Here is a 24,194-nt window from a genome sequence, read left to right as displayed (position 1 = left end):
AACCACCCAACCACCGCCCCCTCGGATGACACCAGCGGAAGCCGTAAAATCGCACACGAGGACTCCGGCATAGGCCGTACATGAAAATTGCCACAGCCCGGAAAAGGGAAGGGGGATGGGTGGAAAAGAAAAGCGAAAAGGACGAAAAATTCGGCCGCAAATCCGACATTGCATTGCCACCAAATATACCAGAGTGTGAGTGCGCATTTGTGTGTTTATTTCCCGAACCCACTAATCCGCGGCGGTCCTTTAATCACAGCACCCATTGCAAACCACAGGGAAAGTTCCACATACAGTTCGGCTGCACTTTTCCGTAACCAAAGCTGGTCGAGTTCTTGTGATAGGTCAACACCTCTAGAATAAGGCATGACTTAACATCGTATAAGTGTTGTAAAAAAAAATTATTTGTTTATAATACATATCCTATACAAGGCACAGAAGAAGAAGTGCAATTATCTTCAATAATAATAAATTATTATTATTTGTGAAAAGCTGCCAATTAAAAGTCACGAATAGTTGGTTATGAGTTTAAAAGCGCAACTTTCTGTAAATATTCCATGCTTTGACTTCCCATATTAACTTCCTAAGATTATAAAAATTAATTATTTAATCAATCAAAATATGTGTGTGGTCGAAGAAAATACCCATTTAAGACCAATATAATTTAATTAATTACATTTAAGCGAAATTTTCAGCAATTAATGCTTTTTTCACTCATTTTAATAGTGAATATTTTGCGAAATTCAATTGATTAATGACTAAATTAAAATTATTTCTACATATTACCATTACCAATACCATTAAAATTTCAGGGCAGCTCAGTAATATAATTTGCGACATTTAAATTAAAATTGAACCAACCATATATATTTATACTCAATGTTTACTTGTACGCCAAAGCATTCATATTAATGTTTACCTCTAACAGAAATTGCACTTTAAATATTCCAAATAATATATTTAAAATAGATAGGAATTAATTCCCTAAAGCAAAGAGTTTTTTTTACCATATAGTTCTTACCACATTATTTTCCAGCTTCATATTTTTATCTTGTCTCTATCTTGGTTAATCATTACTACAATTCGTTCCCCAAGATTTAAGTGGTGTTGCTACGCTGACCATGTCAGTTGAGTTCACCTCTCGCAAGCTTTTTTCCGCCTATTTCCACCGGAAGTTTGGTCAAGGCAGGCACACACAGACACGCGACCACTCACACATCCACACACTGATAGCAACACCCACTGACAGGAGACGAGGCACATGGAAACCAATAAATATTGTTCATCCACTCGAATGCTTTTTAACTGAAAATCGTTGAACCCTTTGCCACAGCCTACGGAACGGAGAAGCAAAAAAATTGTGTGGAGTGGTTGGTGGTTATGGGGTGTAGGTTGTAGATTGTAGGTTGTAGGTTGTAGGTTGTAGGTTGTAGGGTATATGCTATAGGGCGTGTAGGGTATAGGCACAGATCGATGGACAGCCCTGGAGCCTGGGAGCCCAGTAAAGCCCTACAAACTGCCAGTCCGGCAAATGCATGAATGAACATTTCAATTTGATGCATTTCTCGCCATGAACGATAATTGATACTCGCCGCACTGGCTACAAGCAGTAGGCATTGGGATTGGGTTTGGAGCGGCGATTGGGGACGGGACCATTACCCATTACCCATTATGACCCCGTTTTGGGGGTTAAAGCTAGCATGAGGATGAAAAAATTTCCCACAACTTCATGCCGCGAAACGCTTTGCGGGTGGATGGTTGCGGGGAGGGGGGGAAGGAGGATGGAAACGCCTATCGCTGGTCAACGGATGAAACCTTGACACAAATTAACGCAGAATTGGCCGCCCCTTAATCTCATTTGCCGCCCAATGAAAATGCACTTCCTTCAGAAGTGTGTTGCTAGTGGCCAATGGAGTTAAACTGCCCAAGGACAAGGGGAAACTATTCATTGGCTGGCCAAAGTCCACTGAAATGTTCGACCTTACAGGCTCAGGCTGAGTAAACAAGCAAAGAATGAATTTTGTTAGCCCGACATTTCAAATAAGTCTACCACGAAATTCCAAATATCAAGTTTACTTAAATTTTTTTTGGTATCGAAAGGCTGGTTAAATAGCAATTTGAAATTGGTAAACAATAGCTAAATGAGGCATCTGCCTTTGTCATGCATAATCTTCTCTCTCAAATGATAAAGATATCTTGCAAATGTCTTAAGTGTGGCAGTGTTCCGGAAATCCGATGATGACCTGATTTAAAATGGGAGAAAGCATTCCTGGTTCCCCGCTGAATGGTCAAGCAAATCTGATGCCCTTTCCGTAGGACGAAGCTGACACGTTTCTCACATTAGCTGTGTTGTCCCGACCTCTTGACTGGACTCAACGGGGGTGGAGCTCCACCTGGAGCAGACTCTCATTCCCACATTCATCCAGACACTCTGGGGAACATAATTAATCACGTGACTTGGACGTCGGAATATTTTCAACTAACACGAAAAAGTCGCTCTGCTGAGAGTGAGCGGGAAAAAATGATTTTAAAATGCCCTTGATGACAATTTAGCTTGACGCGGACAGGAGACACAGGACTTTTGGGGCGCTGTCCAAAGTCGAAAGTCCAAAGTCCTGATTTGGGCAGAAAGGACAGCAGCTCCTACTCCAGCTCCAATTTGAAAGTGCAACGGCAATCGCATAATAAATGAGGCACTTCAAAGGGTTTCCCCTGGCAGCAAGTAGTTGTGAAATTTATAACCTTATTGTGCATTCCAACCAACCAGGGGCGTCGAAATCAAAGGAGTGGGGTGATCCCTACCAGATCAGAAGAAGGTGAGTCAGCAGCAGCAGCAATAATAAATTTAAAAAAACTCATTAATCTTGTTGCAGTTGACTGTTTTGCTCCTTCTTGCCCTTGCTTTGATCCCGGGTTTCCAGATGGCAATAAAACAACGTAATAAGTTGTACCACCACCACCCCCAATCTAAAACCCCCAACCCTCACTACCATATAGCCACGTCCATGTTCAGGATGAGGAGTGGGGTGAAATCTTTGCCATTGCAGTTTGATATATGTTTGCATGCATCTGGATCTAGATTTCCGCACTTGCAGTCCCAACGTTTTTAATATGGCTTGTTAGTTGGGAATTTATCCGACATGTGGGCGGCCCACGGGGGCGGGGTAGGTGCGCCAGGGGATTGCGCCAGGATATAGGATACAAGTGAGCCGTCAACATGTTTTTGCCTTCCATAAAGTGCAGACGATTCATCAACGTTCAACTCGAGTTCCTGGATGACGCGTGTACGCCGAAGAAGAGGGATTCCTATTGCGACATGGTGGGTGAGGGGGTGATAAAGGGTGTGGGTTAGGTAGTCGTAGGACTAATCAAGTTTAGGGGCTAAAACAGGGGTCGAAATTTCGCACAAGTTGCTGGTTGGAAAAGTAAACGATGTTCACTCTTCATCTATTTGGTTATCATTCCCCCGGATTATCATAAATAAATTTGTGAATACAATTATTGAATATAACCAAAGTCAAGATGCTCGACTGTCAGATACCCTACTAAGATAACTTATTAAACTGGTCATTCTACAAACAATGTTAGTTTTCCATCTTGCTATCGTGTTATCACGGCAGAAGGCACCGTAGTGGATAAACCTGATCTGAAGTTTCAGAAATACTATATATGCTATATATTTAGCCCAATTAATTCATTTAGCCAATTGTACATAAATATAGAAGAAATATTACTGGGCTCTGGATACTTCTTCCTAACATCGCAATCTTCTAACCGTACATATACACGGAAAATCTCTAATCCAAGCTTCAAAATGAAAGCATTGTTTTCATAGAATTCTTTGTACGGCACTATTACGTGAAGTGCCATAGGTCTTGTGGCCACATGGCGAATAGCCAGTCACGCAATCATCGTCATAATAATGTATGGGTCCGCACAGATTACAGCCAATTGATTGGGAAAGCCGCTTTCCTGATCGAAAATGCATTGCATTCAGTGACAGCTAAGCCAGCGTAGAGGTAAAATAAAAATGTTATGTTCTATACGGGCGATTGAAATGCATTGAATGGTGCGGCTGGCTGGTGGAAAGGTGAAAGGTGGTCGGTAGTTGGTCGGTAGGAGAATGGGAAGGGACCAGGTGCCGGACAGTCGCATAGCCAGAAGCCAACTAAAACCGAGGAAAGACATGCTCCAGCAGCTTAGGCTTGACTCCGGAGTACTGAGTACTCGGACCTTGGTGTCCCTCATGCCGGATCCTTGGGTGGTGGTGGCGTGTCCTTCGTTCGCTCCGTTATAAATTGTATAGCATTTTAGCTGAGCGCACAACTAACTCATAATGCAGCAGGCAATGAAGTGACTTCCAAATGGCCCCGAGGTGCAGAGGCTGTGGCTACCAAAGGAGCAGCCCTGCAAGTGGGTGGCATTCGGTTTAGACAAAGGCGGTGCCAGCAGGAAAATCAGCTTACAAAAGCTCCTTTCAGCCAGCCTGCCAAGCCAAGCCAAGCCAAGCCAGCAGGGCAGGCTCCTTTCAAGCTGTAATCTCCGTAAATCACTTGAAGCTGTTGGCCAAATATTAAGTGAGCCAAGCCAACCTATCTGCGCTTCGGTTTCCATTCGTATCCTGTCCATTTGAGCAGCAGGAATTTCAATTTTAATCTGATTGATGGGCAGTCAGAAGGACAAACATCTACTTGGGATTTACGGGCTTTCCCCGGAATCGGTTCACCGAAATGTAGTCGCATCATTATCATATAATATGTACTCTGATATATACTCATATTCACCAAATGCAGCAGCACACTTTCAATTAATTTGATTTCATCACTCAACAAATTTGATTACCTTTTTAAATGAATCGTTCACTGGAATTGTGCTGCAATTGCAAACTGTTTTTGACTGCGAAATCGCTGAGTAACACTTGTGTTTCTGGCCATCTCCCACGTATAACTCGCTTAACGATTTAAGCTCATTATTCCATGGAATTATAAAGTAATTAAAATCATTCCAACGAAAGCAATATTTGTCCAAATAAAACATGAATCGAAATATTCATTTGAACTGGTACTAAGAGATATTATATTAATATTGTGTAATTTTTACGTCAAATATATTTCATTCTCGGAAGTAATATCCGACTCATTCATGTTATTATATTAGTTTCAGCTATATGCCCACTGGCATATTCCATCTATCCACACTTCCAATTACTTCTATTTTTTTCAGAGCTCCATCTATGTCCAACCCATCACACATTTTGCTTTATTGCATTTAAATATGTTTTGTATTTTATACACTCTGCCAACCGATGTTTGCATAATGACAAAATTTGCGAGAACCTTTTATGCGGTTTTTTGTTCATTTTTGCCTCGGCATCATCGTCTGTAGCCGAGAATTTTGGAATCCTGGTAGCTTGGGTGCCTTGTATCCTGCGCGCGTTTCCTTTTTTACGACTGTCGAATGGTTTGTTTATAATAATTTTACGTTTGTGTCGCTCCCGGCAGCTTGGAAATTACTTAGTTATGTAAAGTAACTCATTTTTTTTTTTTTTTGGTCGTGGCATTGGCTTGATGAGGGCGGCCAAGATGGGGTGCAAACTTGATGGATTTTCAGCCCAGCTCGCGTACTCGGTGCCCAGCTATGTGTTCTCGCCTCTTAAATTATTCACTGGGCGCGTGAAAGTATTTTACATACGCTTTCACTTTACTTTCGCACACATCCCAACCCCGCTAGCAAAATGTGACCCCAACTGTCTCTGGGTGTGTGTTTAAGTGTTGAGTGCACATCGCTTGATGTCACACCAAAAAGTCATTCAATATTTATGCATATTACGCATACGCCCCGATGCCACGATGCCACGATGGCCCGATGGTCCGCCCATCCGAACACGCAAGCCGCTCTTTTATGCTACAAAGTGAAAATGTGTGTAGCTTTGGGAAAGGATTGCCTAACTTGTAGGGAACTTAATTGAAATGGCCCAAAGGCTCTCTAGCCGGCATTATTCTCATGCCTCCGAGATCACTTAACACTCGTCGTCCATGGATGCGGCAACACAATTTGTACATTTGTTGATGCAATAAATATTTGAATTTATTACTCAATTATGGCCTGGATCCCTTCCAGGACCCCCAGCCAGCCAATACCCCTTGTTCAACTCTTCGGGATACTTTCGAAAAGCAATTTTATAGGCAATTTACTTCAATTAAACGATTTAATTTATTTTATTAGTTTGTCTCAGCGCATGCCCAACAACTTTTCCATTGCAAACCAATGGCTGCAAGTGCGCCCAGATCTCCGAGGAATAAGCATCATCAGTTTTGGGCGGGGACAAAGGAGATGTTGATGTCGAAGTTGGTCGACGGTAAAGTTTTGGTTTGGTTTGCTCAAGGTTTTACATTCCACCCCTTGGTTTTAGATACCCTACTTAACAATTATGAGTATGCACATATACAGGTAAATGGTTATGTTCAAAATCTTCAATTTATTCAAATAAATTAAATTCATTAAGATGCCTAACGAGTGAAATGTAAAAACATTTTACGCCGCATTAGCTGATATAGTGTAGGTGCGTTCGTTACCAGCTTTTTACTCCGTTATGCGAATTTTCGGTGTAACAAATCAGACGACTAATTACGATTTTCTAGAAATCAATGATGACTGATGCTTTGCCATGGAAACGCCAATTTCTTATTTTGTACAGGGTATTTGATGGTTTTGCTGGATATGGCTTTGTTTGGTCATTGTTTGCTTGCAACACCCTTCTGCTCCGAATCCTCTCTACCACCCACAAAATATAAGCCCCTTCCCCAGAACAGCGGGGTAACCCCCATAATTTCGTGGCGACCGCGGCTTGCGTTGATTGTTATTTTATTGCCCGCATAGAGAACATCGCATTGCGACCGAAAGCCAAAATTGTACTTGCCGTTGTTTTGTGGTTTAAATTTCATTTCTGCCTCCAACCATTTGGCGGCAAATTTGGGCAATTAATGGGTGACTGAAACTACAACTTTCGATGAGAGACAATAGTAATCGAATGGAAATAACAACCAATAAGACATGCTTATGTTACAGAAAATCAATTACAAATTTAAGATTACCCTAATAAATAAATCCATTATCACATTTCGGTGTGATGTGTAATTGCGGATGCAGCTTTGTAACTAAGTGAGCCACCATCCACAAAGTTAGACCTATAGCTCTCCAAGAGATCTTCGTCACTACGTGTACTATATACTTTATATACTATACTTTTTCTCACCAATCGTTTCAGCGTTAGTGAAGACTTTGGTATAACAACAGTTATGTAGTTGCCCTATTTGATATCCCTTACTTAGCTTAATCAAAGATTAATGCTGTAGCAAGCAGACATCAATTGATTTGGCAAGCCATGACATTACTATTGAATACTCTTTAAGTTGATTTTAAATAACGTAATGATGCAACCATTTAACAGGTGACTTCACGTGTATTTCTACTAAAGTACACCCAATTTTAGGCCAAGAGTCAGGTTAACAAACATTGAAACTCTACATTATGCTGGCGACTGCGCCCTTCTGACGTCGTGTCATCTAGTTATTAGCCAGCATTTCGCCCACTGCCGAACACTTAGCCTTGGCTTTGCGGCAATTCATTTAAATATGCAAATTAAGGGGCAAGTAATTAAATAAATTAAATGTTTTCGAGCCACGCTGCAAACTCACAAACTTATCTCTCTGCCTACGCCCACTCATCTTTCACATCCACCTCAACATCCACCTCAACATCCACATCCACATCCACATCCTCTTTGTGTCATGTGCTAATTTTTGCATGTTGATTTAAATTAACATAAATAAACAAACGAGCAAATGAATGCCTGAGTGAGTGCAGAAGGGGGCTTATGGACATGTCCACGCCGAAACATATGCATATTTACGCCCTGCCACCACAAAAGCATAGCTCGGGTGCATTATTCACAACGAATAACAACAACAACAGTAATAATAATAATAATAATAATAATTATAATAGCAACAATATTAATTGCAATTACACTCAACTCATTGGCTCTAAGCACTTGTTATTTGGCCGGACATTTAAATTGTTTTGTTTTCATTGCCCCCATTAATCATGCTAATCGCCGAGGAATGCGCATTTTCGAAAACAATTTAAGCCCAATGCTCCAGCTTAAAAGGTTCCCCTCAAACGGCAAAGAAAATTGCACAATAACCACAAGACGTTGGAATTTGAACATTATTAAGTACATTTAAATGCCAATTTAGTCATACATCTTGTACATATATCACGGGTGTCGCGCAAGTCACTTACATTCAATTAAAGATTCTATGACAAAGTTATACGCACTCTAAACCATCGGAGATTTCTTTAATGCCTATATAATACTGTTCGTAAATAAGTTATTTGGTAAGCAAGCACAAGTCGAATAAAAAATTTAAATTCATATCGGCAATGCTTACAAGTTATGATAGTTTATTACAAATTTCTGTTTGTCACACTTCAAATTTAATACAATTTATTAAAGAAAAACAGACTGCATGCAATTCAAATTGCCAAATTTGTAAAGCTTAATAAGTAATAAAAATTTGTTATAAATGTAACCAATGTTTTTCTGTTTTCCGTATGCATTGCCCCGTTATCCTGGCCCTGATTGCATTAATTAGCTCCAGACACACTGATGACATCATTCGGTAGCTAGCAACAACATCGACGAATAAATCCGAAGCTAAAGGAAGCTGTCAGTAAGTGCGGCGTCCTAATTGCCATTTAAGCAGCCCATCTCCATCTGACCCCTGGATCCTTGCCGGTGGGATGGGGTGTGTCGGGGATACCCCGATTCGGTGAATGCGATAAGACGGCAGGTCGAGGACATCCACATCCACATCCACATTCGCATCCCACATCCATGCCATGGCCGTATGGCTGTGGCAATGCCGCAGGCAGGATTTATGAGACGGCATCGCCATCCCTCGCCACTAAGCAGCTTGAATTCTCTGGCGAAAATGCTAGGATGCCAGGCAACCGGGATAAGCCGCAATGATAAAAATAGGCAAATCCGACGAAGGACTCCAGCAAACGTGGCCCACCTTTGGCACAACCACCGCACCAAAGAACCATCGAGCCACCGAGCCACAGAGTGCCACCGCACCACGAAAACACCACCAACACCACCAACACCACCAACACCACCAACACCACCAACACCCCACCTGTGTGTGTCGATTCACTGTGGGCGCAAAAATGTCTGGCTAAAACTTGCGGCTGACATGCGAACAAACAAGTGCCATAAATAAATTTAAATTGCGCTAAAAATCGCACGCTATTATTATTATTTATTATGTAAGCAATTTGCTGGCATTTCTGTATATCCACATACGGCTGCCAGTGTGTGGGTGTCTCTGTGTGCAAGTGTGCGAGTTTGTGTGCGCAACAACACTAAAAGTTTATTAGAACTTTGTCATAAAGCCAAAGTTCGACCGATTTAAGGAGTCAGGGGTTGCGAAAATTTCTGTAATTTTAGCCCGCCATATTTAAGACAGCAAGTCACAATGTAATAACTAAACAGTGGTGAACAAAATGAATTCAGTTCATTTATGAAGAATTTACACGCAATATCGGAAACACTAACAATAGAACATTTATAAGAATAAATTCCAATGAATAGGTGAAATAGTGAAATACCAAAAGGGGCTAAGCAAACTAGAAGAATGAATCCAATTTATTCATGATGAACTCGCACATAATTTCAGAAGCACGAAACTTCTAAATATAATTTTCCGATGGTGGTAAGAGTAACATGGGTATTAAATGAAAATGAACTTTAAGGAGTTAAAAAGTTCAAAAAAATTCATATTTTCTACGACGCAGTGTAGAATGCATCGTTGATTTTTTATATGTATGTATTTAGCAAGAGCAAAAGCAAAAGCAACAGTGCGAAAGCAAAAGCGCAACAGCGCAAAAGCCAAAAGCAAAAGCAGACGCGCAAAAGCAGAAAATGCAAACGCTTGTGCTTTGCTTTTCGTCTATGCACTTTTCGGTCTGCATATCTGTTTTTTCCTTTTTTTTGTAATTTATAAAGTAATTTTACATTTACAGGCAGTATAATATTTTTAAGGTTTTTTCTTTCGCGTTTTTCTGCTTTTGCTCTCGACTTTTTCTATTTGGCTTTGAGTTTTCCACTAGCACAAGACAATGGGTCTCTTTGGTGTCATGGAAATTTGCTACCCTTTGATAGCTCTCACTGAGGGCTTTCCCCTTTGTATAACAGTATATCAGTTGCCTTCAACAAAAAGCTGTGTGTTGAGTAGTTGGTTTCCCTTAGTCGGGACGCACGACTATAGCATAATTTATTGTGTTTTTTTTTTTTCGCAAATGTATACATGCACATATACAATTTATTAATAGACAATAAAAATAATTTGCATTTAAACATTCAGTTAATGTATATGTAGTTTGTATAATAATAATATTTTAATATTTGTATTATAGTTATCATTTCTTCATCTATCATATAGTACATATATAGAATACAAAAATCATCTGCTTGATATCTCGATGGATATAGAGGGGTTTAAAAGTATAAAGTATACCCCCTTAGCTACCCCTTTTCCCCCTTTTCTGTCAACTGATTGGGGAAAACTATAAATACATACATACATATATGTTATATAATACATCAACTTAGTTTTGTTCTGTGTCCAGATACTCCCAGCATTTAAGCTTAAATGATTCGGAAAAGTAATGACTAAAAAGAAAAGATAAATGCATTCGTCGTATTTACGTTAATTCTGAATCGAAAATGTGGATAACAAACAAAAACTACATAAATGGAAAGGCCCTTGAGAATCGGACTAGTGAACCGAAAAACCTTTTGGCCATATTGTCTAGCTAAACTGGAGATTTGTGCTCTGACTGATTGAGGATGTTCATTATCTTATAGCTAACTTTTTGGATTGATTCCGATTTGGTGCCTAGGTAAGTTCCATAGATATACGTGGTTGGTGTTGGCTTTTTCACATCATCTTAGTTTGATATGTTTTTCTTTCGTACAAAAGAAAATCCCTCCGATTTGGTTGGCGTTGTATCTCAATATCTGAGCGATTATTAATTATTTGGTGTTTGTTTGTGTTCTGTTTGTTTTTTTTTTTTTTCATTCCAATTCCAGCCTTTGTCTATTTTGCTATTCGGCATGACAAGGTAATAACACAAATTAAAATCGACAACAATTTGCAAATTTAGGGAATTTAAGGAAAAAAAAAAGAACAAATATATCAGACGGAGCCTTTTCCGGTCGAAACAAAATTTCTTTAATTTTTAACTTATAATAAAGATAAACTAAATCACTCAGTTATTTCCTGTTCACTTTCGCAACTGAAAAGCTTCAAAACTGTTTGCCTCTCAATCTATATCTCTATCTCTATCTCTTTCACTTTCACACCCACTAGCCCACCATTTTATTCCTATCTCATACTCAGGAACTTCGACACAATCGTATTTTATAAGAAAAAAAAAATGAGATTTTTCAAACTCTTTCGAAGGTATATCTAAGTTGGGAGAAAACCTTCTTCTTTCGGACACGAGCCGCGAACTTTGTATCTTTATAATACAATATACATTCATAGTTCTACAAAAAGCTAAGTTACAATTATCGTTTATCGTTATCATATCTATTTATATATATATATATATATATATATATAACTTTGTATATATATATATATATCAGACCCGCTGGGCGTGTGCCGCATTTCGTTTAATTGCACACACCCATCCCATAAAGTTGGTAGCTCGTGCGTTCACATTCAAATGTAGTTAAGGGTCCCTTGATCCTGCTCCAGGACCTATTATATATAGATCGGTACTCCAGACCCCTTGGAGTTCGAAAGTGAATTTATCGTCAGTTTCTATCATTTTCATAGGCACAATGACTGACGGTCTTTCGACAAAATACAAATGGGGCAACACAAAAAAAAATAGAAAACGAAATGACAAATCTTAAACAATAAAATCCGGATTACAGGATCAGCACTTTGAGTCTGTATCTCCCAGTCTGCATCTGCATCTGTATCTGCATCAGTGTCCCACCATCCGCACCTGAAATGGTTGTCTAGTTGCTCGGCTTTGGCTTTGGCTCCATCTTTGGCTCGTTCTGAGATCGAAATTGCACTATCCCCTTACCACACCTCGCACTTCTCAGTGGGATTCATCCGTTTGCCGGGCTTGCACTGGAAGACCTCGGCGAACTCCTTCATGTTCGACAATGTGCCGATCACCCGAAACTGCGACGGCGAGTGCGGATCCTTCTCCATCTGCAGCAGGTTCGTTTCATCCGTTGTGCTGGAGCACCAGACCTTTAATATTGACCAAAAGTATTCAGTATTCCGTAGTGTAGCTATGAAAATAACACTCACCTGGGCGAAGGACACAAAGAAGAGCTGCGAGTGCGTGAGATTCAGGCCCGGTAGCTTCAAGATATCCACATCACGGTCGCTCTTGGTTCGCTGGTAGGCGTGGTAGGCCGCCTTTAAGCCGCCATTGTCGGCTATATTTTCGCCTATAAGCGTTAAATAAATAAATACAGATTCTATATAGATCCTCCTATAAATTCTATAGATTACTCACCCAACGTCTGCTTGCCGTTGAGTGTGCGTCCGTTCATCTTGTATCCACTGTACTGCCTGGCAATGCATTCGGACTTTTCGTTAAACCGCTCGATGCTCTTGGAGTCCCACCAGCGATTGATGTTGCCAAACTTATCGTACTCACGCCCCTGATCATCGAAGGCATGGGTCAGTTCGTGGCCCATGACCACGCCCATGGCCCCGAAATTAAGGCTCTTTGGGTTGTTTATGTCGAAAAAGGGCGTCTGCAGAATGCCCGCGGGAAAGACGATTTGGTTCTTGGTGGGCGTGTAGTAGGCGTTGACCGTCTGCGGAGTCATGCCCCAGTTGGTCTTATTCACCGGTTGGTCGAGACGCTTCAGGTTGCTCTTCAGATTGTAGATGGCCACCTGGATGTTGTTCTCAAAGTAGGCATTCGGTGTAATGTTCAACTCCGCGTACTTCTTGTCCAGTTCTACAGGATCTAGAATATAGTCGGGGAATCCGATCATGTCCGAAATCTGGTTGGCCTTCTCGATGGCCTTCTCGCGCGTCTGCTTGTCCACCCAGGTCAAATTCTGTAGATTCATCTTGAAGGCCTCGCGGATCTCGGCGATCATCTGCTCGGCCGCCGGCTTCGACTCTCCATGAAATGCCTGACGCACAAAGATAGCACCCACGGCGAAACCAACCACATTGTTTGTGTCCGAGACGCAGTATCGCCAGATCTCCTCGCCGCCATCCGATCCCATGAGGGCCTTCCTCACGCCCTTATAGGCATCCCGGAATGGTTTGGACAAGCAACTGGTCAGCGTGCGTACCGCCTGCCAGACGAGATAATTGTTCAAGGTGCTGAAAGGATCAGAGATCAGATAACTCGTAAGAACTTGAATAACTTGAATCAAAAAGGAAATGGTATTCATAGCGCCAACGGTCATACATTTTCCCTTTAATTTCACTCACATTTTTCCCTCCTCGGTCTGTTCCATCTTGAGAATGATGTCCGATAGGTTCTTTAGGAAGTCGGGTGCGTAGACGACAACCACCTCGTCGTCGGTGACCCGGCGACCCACCATCTGCATAGCATTGTCAAAGTGATCCGTCCAGTTGAGGAACGGCGCCAGTTTGGACAGCTGTCGCAGCTGCATCGGATGATACATGGCCTCCTCGTTGCGGCGATCCTCCAGCGGAATGGTGATATTGGCCAGCTTCTTCTCGAAATTAATGACGCCGATCATCTGAGCGCGGGCATCCGATTCGTTGGCCCCGAGCAGGACGCACACCTTGGTCATGTACTCAATGTACTCGTTGAGCACCTTGCGGTGATTGTCCGTCTTGTTGTTGTAGTAGTCGGCGGTGGGCAGCGTCAGACCGCCCTGATCGATCTGGATGACGTGACGCGAGGAGTTCTTGTCATCCTCACCGATCGCCCAGCCAAACAGGCAGTTGAAGTTGTACCTGCAGAGATGAATGCATGTCAGCTACAATATATAAATCGCCATTAGAAACCCTGCTTAACTCACTTGTTATGAAGAATCTTTAGAGTGTGTCCCATCGTCCAGTTGGCCACGTTGTAGCCGCTCTTGGTCACGTTCCATCCTCCGATCTGCAGCAGTAGATCGTTCATGGGCTTTGCCCCCAACTTCTCCATGTGCTCATCCGCATCCAGGCATGATTCATAGTAAACCTTAGCCTTCCGCTCCGCGTCCGACTTAAAGCTTTTTGCCGGCTTCTCCAGTACGTTACGTATTATCAACTGGTTCATCTGCTCCAGCTTGCCGAACGTACCCCACGTGGATTTCCCCTCGGGAATGGGGTTGTTCTTGATCCATTGATTGCTGCAATTTTAAGCAAATAGTTACTGGAACTCCTCTTGAACAATTTGAATTGAATTTTTAGTTAACGCACCAGGAATATCCATAGAAGTCATCGCACGGATCCACGGTCACATCGATCGATTTAAGGATCTCGCTCGAGGCGAAGATGCAGTGCTTGTTCAAGCAAGGAAGCTCATTGCCGGAAGGACAATCTGAAAGGGAGACGATTGTGTATCCTTGGAAATTCCTAGATTACATTCACCCAATCCATACCTTTTTGGTGCGGCTGGACGTGAAGGACGTGCTTGGTCGCATCGCTGCTGCCTCCATCTGTGAAAAGGACGATGAGCAGCGTAAAGATCGTGATGGCCATCACAAAAGTCGTGATGAGCAGCCATTTCTCCGTCTTGTTTCTCGAGCGCCAATTCCATGTAGCCTGTGAAATGAAAACGCCGCATTAGCCACCAATCATTCTGGCCTCCACATGGCGGCACAAAAGATTCGCCCCATAAATCTTTTCCAGCGAATTGTGTGTTTTGTAAACAAGACGACGGCGGTTCAAATGAGTTCAAACTTGTACACATTGGGGTGGTATCTACATGGGATACATTTCGTAAGCGTAAGGCACTTGCCTGCTAATTTTTCCATATATCGCTGAGATATAGATAAATGGCTTTTCAGAAGCCGCAACGACTCATGAAATGCAGTCTCCAAAGACAAATATTGTACCACACTGTTTAAATTCTATAGTAATTTAACTTGCTTTTAGACATTTTGTTGATACAGTTGTATACGGTCAAGTGCTTTCGTATATCTATGGAATAATATCACATGAAGTTTAAATTTATTTGAACAACGAACCGCCTCTCAAAGCCATCGTTACCCTGTCACCAGATAGGGTATTCATGTCAGTTCGCAGAGGGAAAAGCTCACACCAACGCGCTCCCACTCATAAGAGCAGACTTTTCACTGTCAACTGGCAACCTTCGAGCAAATGAGAAAAGCGCTCACTTTGGCCCCATTTGCCACTCGTTTCTGGGTCATTGCCACAAAGATAAAGCTGAAGCCCAACGACAACTAAGTGGCTATCCGACTGAATTGCATTGCACGGATGCACGGTGTTACCCCGACAGGTTTCTTACATACCCGGGCGGTGTGGTAGCGTATCTGCATGCCCGTATGGCCGGTCGCTTCGTTCAATTGAATGCCGCCGATGGAACTCGAGTCGTCCTCCGTGAATTCGGTCTGCTTGTAGCGCGTCATCTGGAATGAGAATCGAATTGTTGCAAACCCATCAAATTGCCTACCAACGTGTATCTAATAATCTAAATATGTTGCTGCTATCTGTTATCACATGTTTTGGTCTAGGGCATCTGATAAGTAGACCGAAGCTTTTCCGCTCGGATTGTATAGATACCGTGCGTTCTTTAGCGCTCACTCAACGCCTTGTGCTTTACATTTCTCTCACATCCCCCACTGCTGCCCATTTTCATATGGTGCTCTATGTACTCAAAAGTGTTAACCCTTCAGCAGTCAGCAGAGCATTCCAAGTTTACGATATGCCTTGGGTTTTCAGAAAATGTGCATTCATCATAGGAACAATTTGCAAATTACCCAAACTATATGGAAATATAGAAATAGAAAAAGGTAATGCACAACAACTTAAGAGAAATATATGTATAATTTTGTACTAAGAGTTCCTCGTAATCTTTGGACTATTTTTACTCGCTATCTAGATATCCATTCGAAAGAAATCGCGAAGTCTGAAACATGAACATGAACAAAACCCATTCTCAACCACTTGTCAGCATTCCATGTCTAACTAAGGTGCCCAACTAAAAGTGAATGGGATACAGGAGCTGAAGCACGGACATACCGAACGGCAGTCGGAAAGCCACATTTTGGTTAATCTTTGTGTATGGGGAGAGCACGGTATGCGGTAGTGTGTTTATTTTTCGGAACTTCGACGGGAGGAGCTATACGAAAACAGAGCGCGGCAACGATACTATCTGTGCTTAGCCCATGACCGCTCGCAAGGCACTGGCGGTCGAGCCCGGAGAGCTTCGGAACTCAGGGACTGCGAGTTCCGAGTTCTGCGACCAACCAATTCAACAATGCCCGCCGAAAGCAGAAAACATCTACGGGCCAACGGCGCGTTATATTGGATAGTTTTGCATTGTACTCAAATTAATTGACTGGCGGCTGTGTGCGTGTTTACTGCGGCAATATGTGCCAAGATGTAGCCGAAATGGATATACTGGGCGCATTAAAATGAAAAGGAGCGGCATATGTATTCAATTAACACAATGCAAATATACACCAAAAGATTCGGCCTTGCTTATGTGCACTTCTATATATCTTCTATATCAACCCACCCATTTTCGGTATGCCGAATAATATTCTAATGTCGATTTGGGATCGGGGATCGGAAAGGCGCCATATGATATGATTTCGCACTCGATCTTGTTTGCCAACAAATTGGTATCTTTAAGCTTTCGATATAGATTTACGAACGTAATCTGGTGTCGGACAACAAGCGATATAAATAACATATGATGGATGGGGGCGATATGATATTGCAGGTATACAATAGGTATATAATACACGTGAAAATGGATGGGCCACATAGAACCACATTTAAAAACACATTAAGCAAGAGGTATCCCTCAGTTTGGACTGCTTCTCGCCACGATTTTCCATCGCAATGTAAACACAGGCTGCACACCAACTGACATTTAGCAGACTGTTGAATGTAAACACGCATTAAATGGCGTTACGCCTAACGAGCCCTCCTTTTGCCACCAATCAAATCGGCTAATGTATTGAAAAACAAGGAGGTAGAAAACCATTGAAAGGTTCGACTTAATGGGCAAATCAACGGAATTGACGTCTTAATACTTTTATGGGAAATATATTAAGTTCATAACATGATTGAATATGATGCAACTTTAGGTCCCATTGAAAATGATTAACTAAGTTATTATATACCTTAGTCTTATGCTCGAAATAAGGATATTTCACTCAACCATTTACTACGACTATTCTACCAAAGCGTCCATCCAAGGGAGTTTTAATGAACCGAACGGAGCCCATGTGAAAGTCAATGATGGCTACTTCGGATTCTCCGAGTTCATAAACGGCTCTTCATGCCATTTTTTTTGCAGGGCAACAGATGATAACTGCAGGGATTCACCGAATCACCACCACAATGGGATTTCACTTGAGCTGCACTGAGTTGAAATCTGGTAGAATGAGTGCTCTCGACTCGTCATTATCTGTCGTTATGCCACCTCCTTTCTCGATTTGGCTGCGAGTATCCTGGCTATTTGGTATACCATATGGTAGCTACTTCATTTGTGCAGCTTTCCTTACAATTTCTCTATACCAAGGACCATAAAATCGGAGCAGCTTAGATGTGTGAGTGGTGAGAGGGTGGTGTGCCTGGGATGCATTTATTCAAATGCAAATGAAATTATGACTTTGAATCGGACTGTTTGGAAGTGGTGTGGTGTGGTGGGGTGGTACTTCTGATTGCACATACAGCACACTCACACACTGACACACTCACACACACACACACACACGTTCAGCAAAAGAGAGGCGCGCTCTTGGCCTACCTTTGCGCTCATTTTCTTTGTGCGCTAGAAAGAAGGCAATGCAACTTTTCCAGCTCCCTGCGCTCGCTTTTTCTCGACCCTTTGCCGTTTATTGGTGCACTTTCGATTAAGTTTGGCCGACCCTCGATGGGTATAACATTCGATCGTTCAGTGATTCATTTAAAACGCGCTTATCTGCATTCCGCTCGCGGTCAAACAAACCGCTCTGAGCCACAAAAAGGCAACGGTATCCACCAACACTGCCAACTCGAGCCACTGACAGCCAGCTCCAGCACCAGCAGCAGCGGTAATCGCACTCGAACTAGCCTTTTCTCTCCAAATTTCACTCGGCGCTGGGAGTCGGGTGGTTGGACTCCCTCGAAAATGGAAAAACCATAACACAAACGTATTAGATGAGCAAAACACACACAAACAGAGAGAGAAATGCGTGGCAGGAGGGAGCGAGTTGAACCCATTGCCGGAGAACGTGGTCCACTGCGCAGGATCTGTTTGAACGGTGGCAACGCTTCGCGCAACGAGTTGCCAGACAATCACAGTGCCCTTCAACAAGCTATCGGTTTAACCCACGTAATCGAGTATCCAAAGCTAACGATTCTCGTAATTCTCAATTAATCAGCTAAATTTGAATACCAGTTACTCGTAGAGTAGAAGGTTATACTAGATTCGTTAAAAAAGCATTGTAACAGGCAGAATGAAGCGTTTCGAACTATATAAAGTATATATATTCTTGATCAAGATCAATAGCCAAGTCGATCTAGCCATGTCCGTCTGTCCGTATCTGTCCGTATCCGTAGATCTCAGGTACTATAAAAGCTAGAAGATTGAGATTCAGCATACAGCTTCTAGAAACAATGAATCCTGTGCGAGCAATGGCTATGAATAATGAACGTCAATGAACATGTCAGTCGAATGACAAAGTCACTATTCAATTTCACTATCTTCGGCAAAGCAGTAAAAATACAAGCATAAGGTATTGAATAGTCCATTAGCATAACCCTATCGGCCGACCTAAATTGCTTTACGTCACAACTGAGAAAGCAAACAATTCGCACATGCCCACCAATTGTATTGTGAGGCTTTTCGTTTTCTACATACATGTATGTACATATGTATATGTATGTTTGTATGTATTTTCCGTCGAACGGTAGCCACAACGTACCTGCATTGTTTGCCCGCCTCCGAACGCCACTCACCTGAAAAGTGCGAAACGGACGGACAACAATACACACATATATAAATATATATATATATATATATATTTGTTTATTTATATGCATATACAACATGCATATGTTAATATTTAGAAAAATATGTATGCAAAATATACTTGGTCATAAAAGATCAACGAAGGTTCGAATACAATTCGGGCGATCATCAAAGCACTGTGACTCGGCATTCCCCATTCGCCAGAAGATCTATGTACATATATGTATGTATGTATGTATCTCGACTTCTGGGGCAAACCAACATGGGAGCACACCTTAACCCAAAATGACCCCGGCCCGTGTCGTGCATATCATTAATGACCCAACCAATTATCGTGTTCTATACAGCAAAAAAAAAAAAAAAAATAACATCTCGACACTCGAACATGAAAGCACTTGAAGTTGCGTGTTCTCGTTTGGGAAAATAAAGTACGACCGCGGTTTTATGTTCTTTGATCGAAAAGAAAATAATCTCATCTGCATGTGGAACAAATAAACGATGAATGGATATGAACAATAAGAAGAATTAATACCACTAGTATAGCTAAATTTTATTTTGAGGATTCCTTAATAAAGCAGACGCAAATTAATTGAGAAAAGTGCGTCGACTAAAAGATACCCATTACCTGCAGCTAACCGAAACTATTTTGTTAATCTCAAGTCACAAGTCATATCTAATTACAGAGTGAGATAAATACAGGTTGTAAACTTGTAACAGAGAAAATTTTTGTGCAATTCGACTATATGATACCTAGTGGTAATATTTTACCCAAAAAGATTTAAGATGTTTAATCTGTTGTTTCGATTTTCGATTTCAGTGCTAAATAAAGTGCCTATTTTGATCATACCCCACCGAAACTACAGCTCCATTCAAATTGAGTAAATAAACACCAAATAATATGACTCAGGGCAGCAGAAAATCGCTATTGTTACTCATAACATGAGAGCCGAGCTTGGGAATCGAGTTTAAAACCGTCAATGGCACTTTGGAAGCGGTTTAGTTGAAGTCAAACGCGCATTCGGAAAACATGTCGAATTTCAATCGCATTCTGATCGTCATTGTTATCGGATTGGCACTAGTTCATTTTAGTGCTGGTGAGTGAAACGCTAACAGAACATATGAAAAATCGCACAAAAAATACGATAAATAAACATACGTATAAACCTCAGCGGCTTTTCCATGGAAAATAACACATCGCATTCGCACACACGATACCATTTCGACGGTGCCAAGTAAACAAATTCAATTTCAACTTCTAATGGAGAATTAAGCACTGCGATATTATCAGCAAATTATTGATCTCTTCTATTTGAAACCAAATATGAAAGCAAAATTTTTAAACTATTTGATTTAAAATGTGTAATAGTATTAGGTCTCATTTTGATAACGACCATGTAGCATGTTTGGTCCACGAGAAGTGGCGGGTACATTGTGGTCAAGGAAAGTTACCTTTTACATGCGTTACTAATTCAAGCACATTTCATTTGAATCCAGTGGATGCCCAGGCCGGAACGGTGCACTGGAACAATGGAAATGCGGCCGGCGTTGGCGTCTATTCGAGCGCCCAGTCCGGCGGGATGCATCCGCCGGGAAGTCTGAGTGGCCAGGATCCGCAGTTCAGCTACGGATACGCCGGCATCGATTCGCGTGGTACCTACGGTGGAGCGGGTGGCAATGGAGCCTACTACGTGAGCGGTACGGACGAGCACGGTCGTCCCTTCTCCTACAACAACCAGGTGGGCCATCCCGGCCAGCCGGGCTACATGGGCGTACGGCCGGACCCCAACTACCCGGGTACCTATGGCTACCAGAATGGCGGAGCAATCATCGGCAGCTCGGTGGGCGTCACCGTGACCATAGCACTTGGATTGGCCTTGGGCGGCATGAGATTTTGATGCGGTTGCAGTGTGGGATCGTTTTTTTTTTTTGTGAATTAGTCTCTAAGCTTAATTTATGTAAACTTTTCAGTTGTGTAAATTCTTTACTAAATTTACTAAAACATAGAATGCTTTTTACTGGAAGGTGGGTTGTTGTCAGAATGAATTAGTTGATTTGATTTTGGTAAGCCCAGAAGGCTTAGAGAACTACATTGAACATTACTAAACAAAAATTTATTCATAATAGTGAAAGTTTAAATTATTTTGTAAACGAAGCAAATTTGATATTCAAATGTCGCAAAAAAAATCGAATATTAGCCACCTGGTGATCCAGTGCATCGACGCCATGGGTGGCTTTGCCTCCAAGGAGGTGATCCTAAAAGCGGTGAGCACAGCTACAGACAAGAAGTTCTGGAAAATGGGAAGGCGAATTGATGACGCCCTTGATACGCTAATCGTTGATGGTGTGATCCGCACACATAACGACAACTATTATTTAAACATGCTAGAGGAAACAGCAAGTGCCAGTCACTGTAACAGTGGCAGTGGTAAGTAATCTTCGCATCAATGGTATGATTGGTGTGAAACAGTTAAAAGGCAGGTCATATCAAATTTTGTAATCAACATTTACATATTATTTACAGATTCAGATTCAGATTGAGTTTGGATTAAGAAGGTAAGATATATTAGAAAGGCATTTCGTCCATATAGTAAGACTCTTCTTTCTTTCCCAGAATTAGCTGATAAGCTCGAAAAATTCGGATGTATTCAAATTGTTGTACAATTATTTGCCATTTTTAAGAAGCTAAAATTATAAGTGGCAGGCCTCACTAAATTCAAACTTTCCAAGTGAAGCGATGTAAATTCATTTCGTTGTTTTGTTAGGAATACAATTACAAGGAATTTTTTATTCAACGTTTATATGAATGTACAATACATAAATAAATACGATTCGTTTGCACGTAAGATCGTGAAATTGTTAAATTATTGCTTCGAACGCAGCTGCTCAGTTCGAGTGACTAACGATAAACAAGTTGAATTAGCAAATCGGTTGAGTCATCTTCTTGGGACACGCCCACACAATTGATATATTTAGGCGAGCAACGCCCATGTAATTAGCCGCCCCTTCGGAAGGCAGAAAAGCGAAAAGAACCCAAACGAAAACAAAGAAATATGGAGTGGAATATGCGCTGACACCTGTTGATAAAGCTTTTGGGCCAACATAACTGAGTCGCAGGGCTTATGACCTCATAGGAAATCGCAAATACACCTAGAACACACATGCTTGTATCTAATATACATATATGAGTACGAGCGGATAATTGAGATATGCATATGGCTGAAATAATTAGCCGATAAGTATATCTGACTTCCTTCCATGTACATATTGTATGTACTTATATCTGAGTTACCAATTTAACCGGCTATTAACCTAATTGTCCGACCAAAATATTTCGTATTTCAGCGTTCACATCAATGTCACTTCTGTGATCACTTTTGATTTCAGTTCTCAGACTTATGTACATACTTACGTGCAGGTGATGATTATCATACTCATGCCCTCAGCGACTCATCGAAGCGGGGAATACCCTATACGGCACTAAAGTCGGCGTAATAGCAACTGAAATTATGTTTAATTGTCATCTGAACTATTGGGTTCTCCCCCATAAGTTGATAAAACATTTAGGATCTCAACATAAGTAAGCATAGTCGTAAGCGCTTGACAATGATTGACGGTCGTCCAACTAAAGAGATGGTTGGCGGCACTTAACTTACCAACCAGTGGCAACAAGGCTAAACTAGAGGTACGAATTAATGAAATTGTCCCAGGAGCTCGCGAAAATCGTCGAGAGTCCCCAATATCAGAGGACGCGCCCAACCCGGATCTAGACCAAGAATAGGTTTCGGATGACGACGATGAGAAAGAGTTTTCCACCAATGGTGCAGACTTAATCGAAGCCGATCCTTGCAGTGACTTCGTGAGTCAAGGAAGACGAGTGGCTGGCTATGGCTGAAGGAGGATTGCCTCTGCAACACATAGGCGCTGAGATCGAGGCTGGTAGGGAGGAACTCCAGAAAATTCTTGCTTCACAAAGAGTGACCAATGACGTCATTAATATGATTGAAACCGTAAGCAAGCAGTGATTGACTAAAAAGTAAAACAAGCAGTGGTCGATAAAGATGATGCTAAAGAAAATACCGTTAATGGAAAAAAATACCAAACTCCGGAAAAAAACGCCGTTATGGTTAATGGTGATGATGTTAACAATAGTGTTGATCAACGGCGAGTTGTAACCAAACGATATGAATCAATTATTTCACTATTCACTATTTCTTTAGCCAAGGAAATGGAAATCATCACGGATTATGATGGATTGTCGTGTGCTAATGTTTGGAAATTTTTAAAAGACTTGCCCAAAGTAAATTAGAACTTCGAATGGATAAATGCGAGTTTTAAAAACAGCTTCTAAAACAGATATAAAGTATTTGGGATTTTCAATTTTCGGGAAAGACATTACAGCATATGAAAAGGGCATTGAAGCTGTAAACAATTTGTCGATTTCTTCAAAGGTTCAAGCAGTGCAAAGTTTGTTGAGTCATATTGTCTTGAGCCAAGTTTGTCTTGAGTCATATTTTCAAAGGTTTGTAAAGGATTTCTCGACAATAGCAAAACCATTGTATGACCTTTCGAGAAAAGACGAATCGAATCGAAATCGATTTAGAGAAGACGAAATGAATTATTTTAGTGAGCTTAAAGAAAAACTAATCGAGCCACCGGTATTAGCATTAGGTAATTACAAGGATCACATAGAATTACATTGCGACGCGAGCTCTTTAGGATTTGATGCAGTGCTTTTAAAAAAGAAGAACGATGACAGGTTACATACTGTATTCGGTTTTTCTAACCTTAGCGGTTATTTATGCTCTTCGTAGGCTTAGGAAATATGTATCATGAAAACACGTCAAGCTGGTGACCGATTGCGTCGCCCTTAAGTTGACCCTAAATAGGGCATAACCAAAGACACTAGAATAAAGTGTCTAGTATCTTTGGCATAACTTCATCCATAGATATATAGATGAGCT

The 24,194-nt window shown here is 41.5% G+C and overlaps 3 protein-coding genes across 5 annotated transcripts, besides 2 other annotated features; 2 read left to right on the top strand and 1 right to left on the bottom strand.

The window, feature by feature from the left end:
• Window positions 1–10,304: 10,304 nt before the first annotated feature.
• Window positions 10,305–18,331, bottom strand: Nep3 (Neprilysin 3). 3 transcript variants are annotated; one of them, NM_001258847.2, is made up of 9 exons: window positions 18,028–18,331; window positions 15,557–15,673; window positions 14,684–14,846; window positions 14,502–14,622; window positions 14,117–14,431; window positions 13,557–14,051; window positions 12,616–13,445; window positions 12,405–12,547; window positions 10,305–12,344 (listed from the first exon to the last, which is right to left on the bottom strand). In NM_001258847.2, exons 2-9 carry the CDS (start codon window positions 15,671–15,673, stop codon window positions 12,168–12,170), a joined length of 2,361 nt encoding a protein of 786 aa, NP_001245776.1. In that variant the 5' UTR covers window positions 18,028–18,331; the 3' UTR covers window positions 10,305–12,167. The 3 variants fall into 3 exon arrangements, with proteins under 3 accessions (NP_001245776.1, NP_523417.2, NP_001245775.1); NM_078693.3 differs by lacking the exon at window positions 18,028–18,331 and adding an exon at window positions 17,783–17,939 and having other exon boundaries at window positions 11,149–12,344; NM_001258846.1 differs by lacking the exon at window positions 18,028–18,331 and adding an exon at window positions 16,287–16,452 and having other exon boundaries at window positions 11,149–12,344.
• A 351-nt stretch (window positions 18,332–18,682) lies between these two features.
• Window positions 18,683–18,866: a mobile genetic element.
• Window positions 18,867–20,224: 1,358 nt separating this feature from the next.
• Window positions 20,225–21,235, top strand: CG12655 (uncharacterized protein). Its single transcript, NM_134520.4, has 2 exons — window positions 20,225–20,327; window positions 20,728–21,235. Exons 1-2 carry the CDS (start codon window positions 20,261–20,263, stop codon window positions 21,126–21,128), a joined length of 468 nt encoding a protein of 155 aa, NP_608364.2. The 5' UTR covers window positions 20,225–20,260; the 3' UTR covers window positions 21,129–21,235.
• A 50-nt stretch (window positions 21,236–21,285) lies between these two features.
• On the top strand, window positions 21,286–22,080 carry CG43784 (uncharacterized protein). Its single transcript, NM_001298547.1, has 3 exons — window positions 21,286–21,658; window positions 21,755–21,786; window positions 21,845–22,080. Exons 1-2 carry the CDS (start codon window positions 21,403–21,405, stop codon window positions 21,769–21,771), a joined length of 273 nt encoding a protein of 90 aa, NP_001285476.1. The 5' UTR covers window positions 21,286–21,402; the 3' UTR covers window positions 21,772–21,786; window positions 21,845–22,080.
• Window positions 22,081–23,504: 1,424 nt separating this feature from the next.
• Window positions 23,505–24,194: part of a mobile genetic element that runs on past the window's edge.

Source organism: Drosophila melanogaster, chromosome X (assembly GCF_000001215.4).
Source record: "Drosophila melanogaster chromosome X".
Lineage (NCBI taxonomy): Eukaryota > Metazoa > Arthropoda > Insecta > Diptera > Drosophilidae > Drosophila > Drosophila melanogaster.
Note: the sequence above shows the minus strand (reverse complement) of the source record. Positions and strands in the feature narration are given on the sequence as shown.

Coding starts and splice junctions, on each gene's coding strand:
- Nep3 (NM_001258847.2), bottom strand. CDS start 15,673: ATGACGCGCTACAAGCAGACCGAATTCACGGAGGACGACTCGAGTTCC. Junction 12,548..12,615: donor CAACGGCAAGCAGACGTTGG/GTGAGTAATCTA, acceptor TAACGCTTATAG/GCGAAAATATAGCCGACAAT. Junction 12,345..12,404: donor TCTTTGTGTCCTTCGCCCAG/GTGAGTGTTATT, acceptor TCAATATTAAAG/GTCTGGTGCTCCAGCACAAC.
- CG12655 (NM_134520.4), top strand. CDS start 20,261: ATGTCGAATTTCAATCGCATTCTGATCGTCATTGTTATCGGATTGGCA. Junction 20,328..20,727: donor ACTAGTTCATTTTAGTGCTG/GTGAGTGAAACG, acceptor ATTTGAATCCAG/TGGATGCCCAGGCCGGAACG.
- CG43784 (NM_001298547.1), top strand. CDS start 21,403: ATGTCGCAAAAAAAATCGAATATTAGCCACCTGGTGATCCAGTGCATC.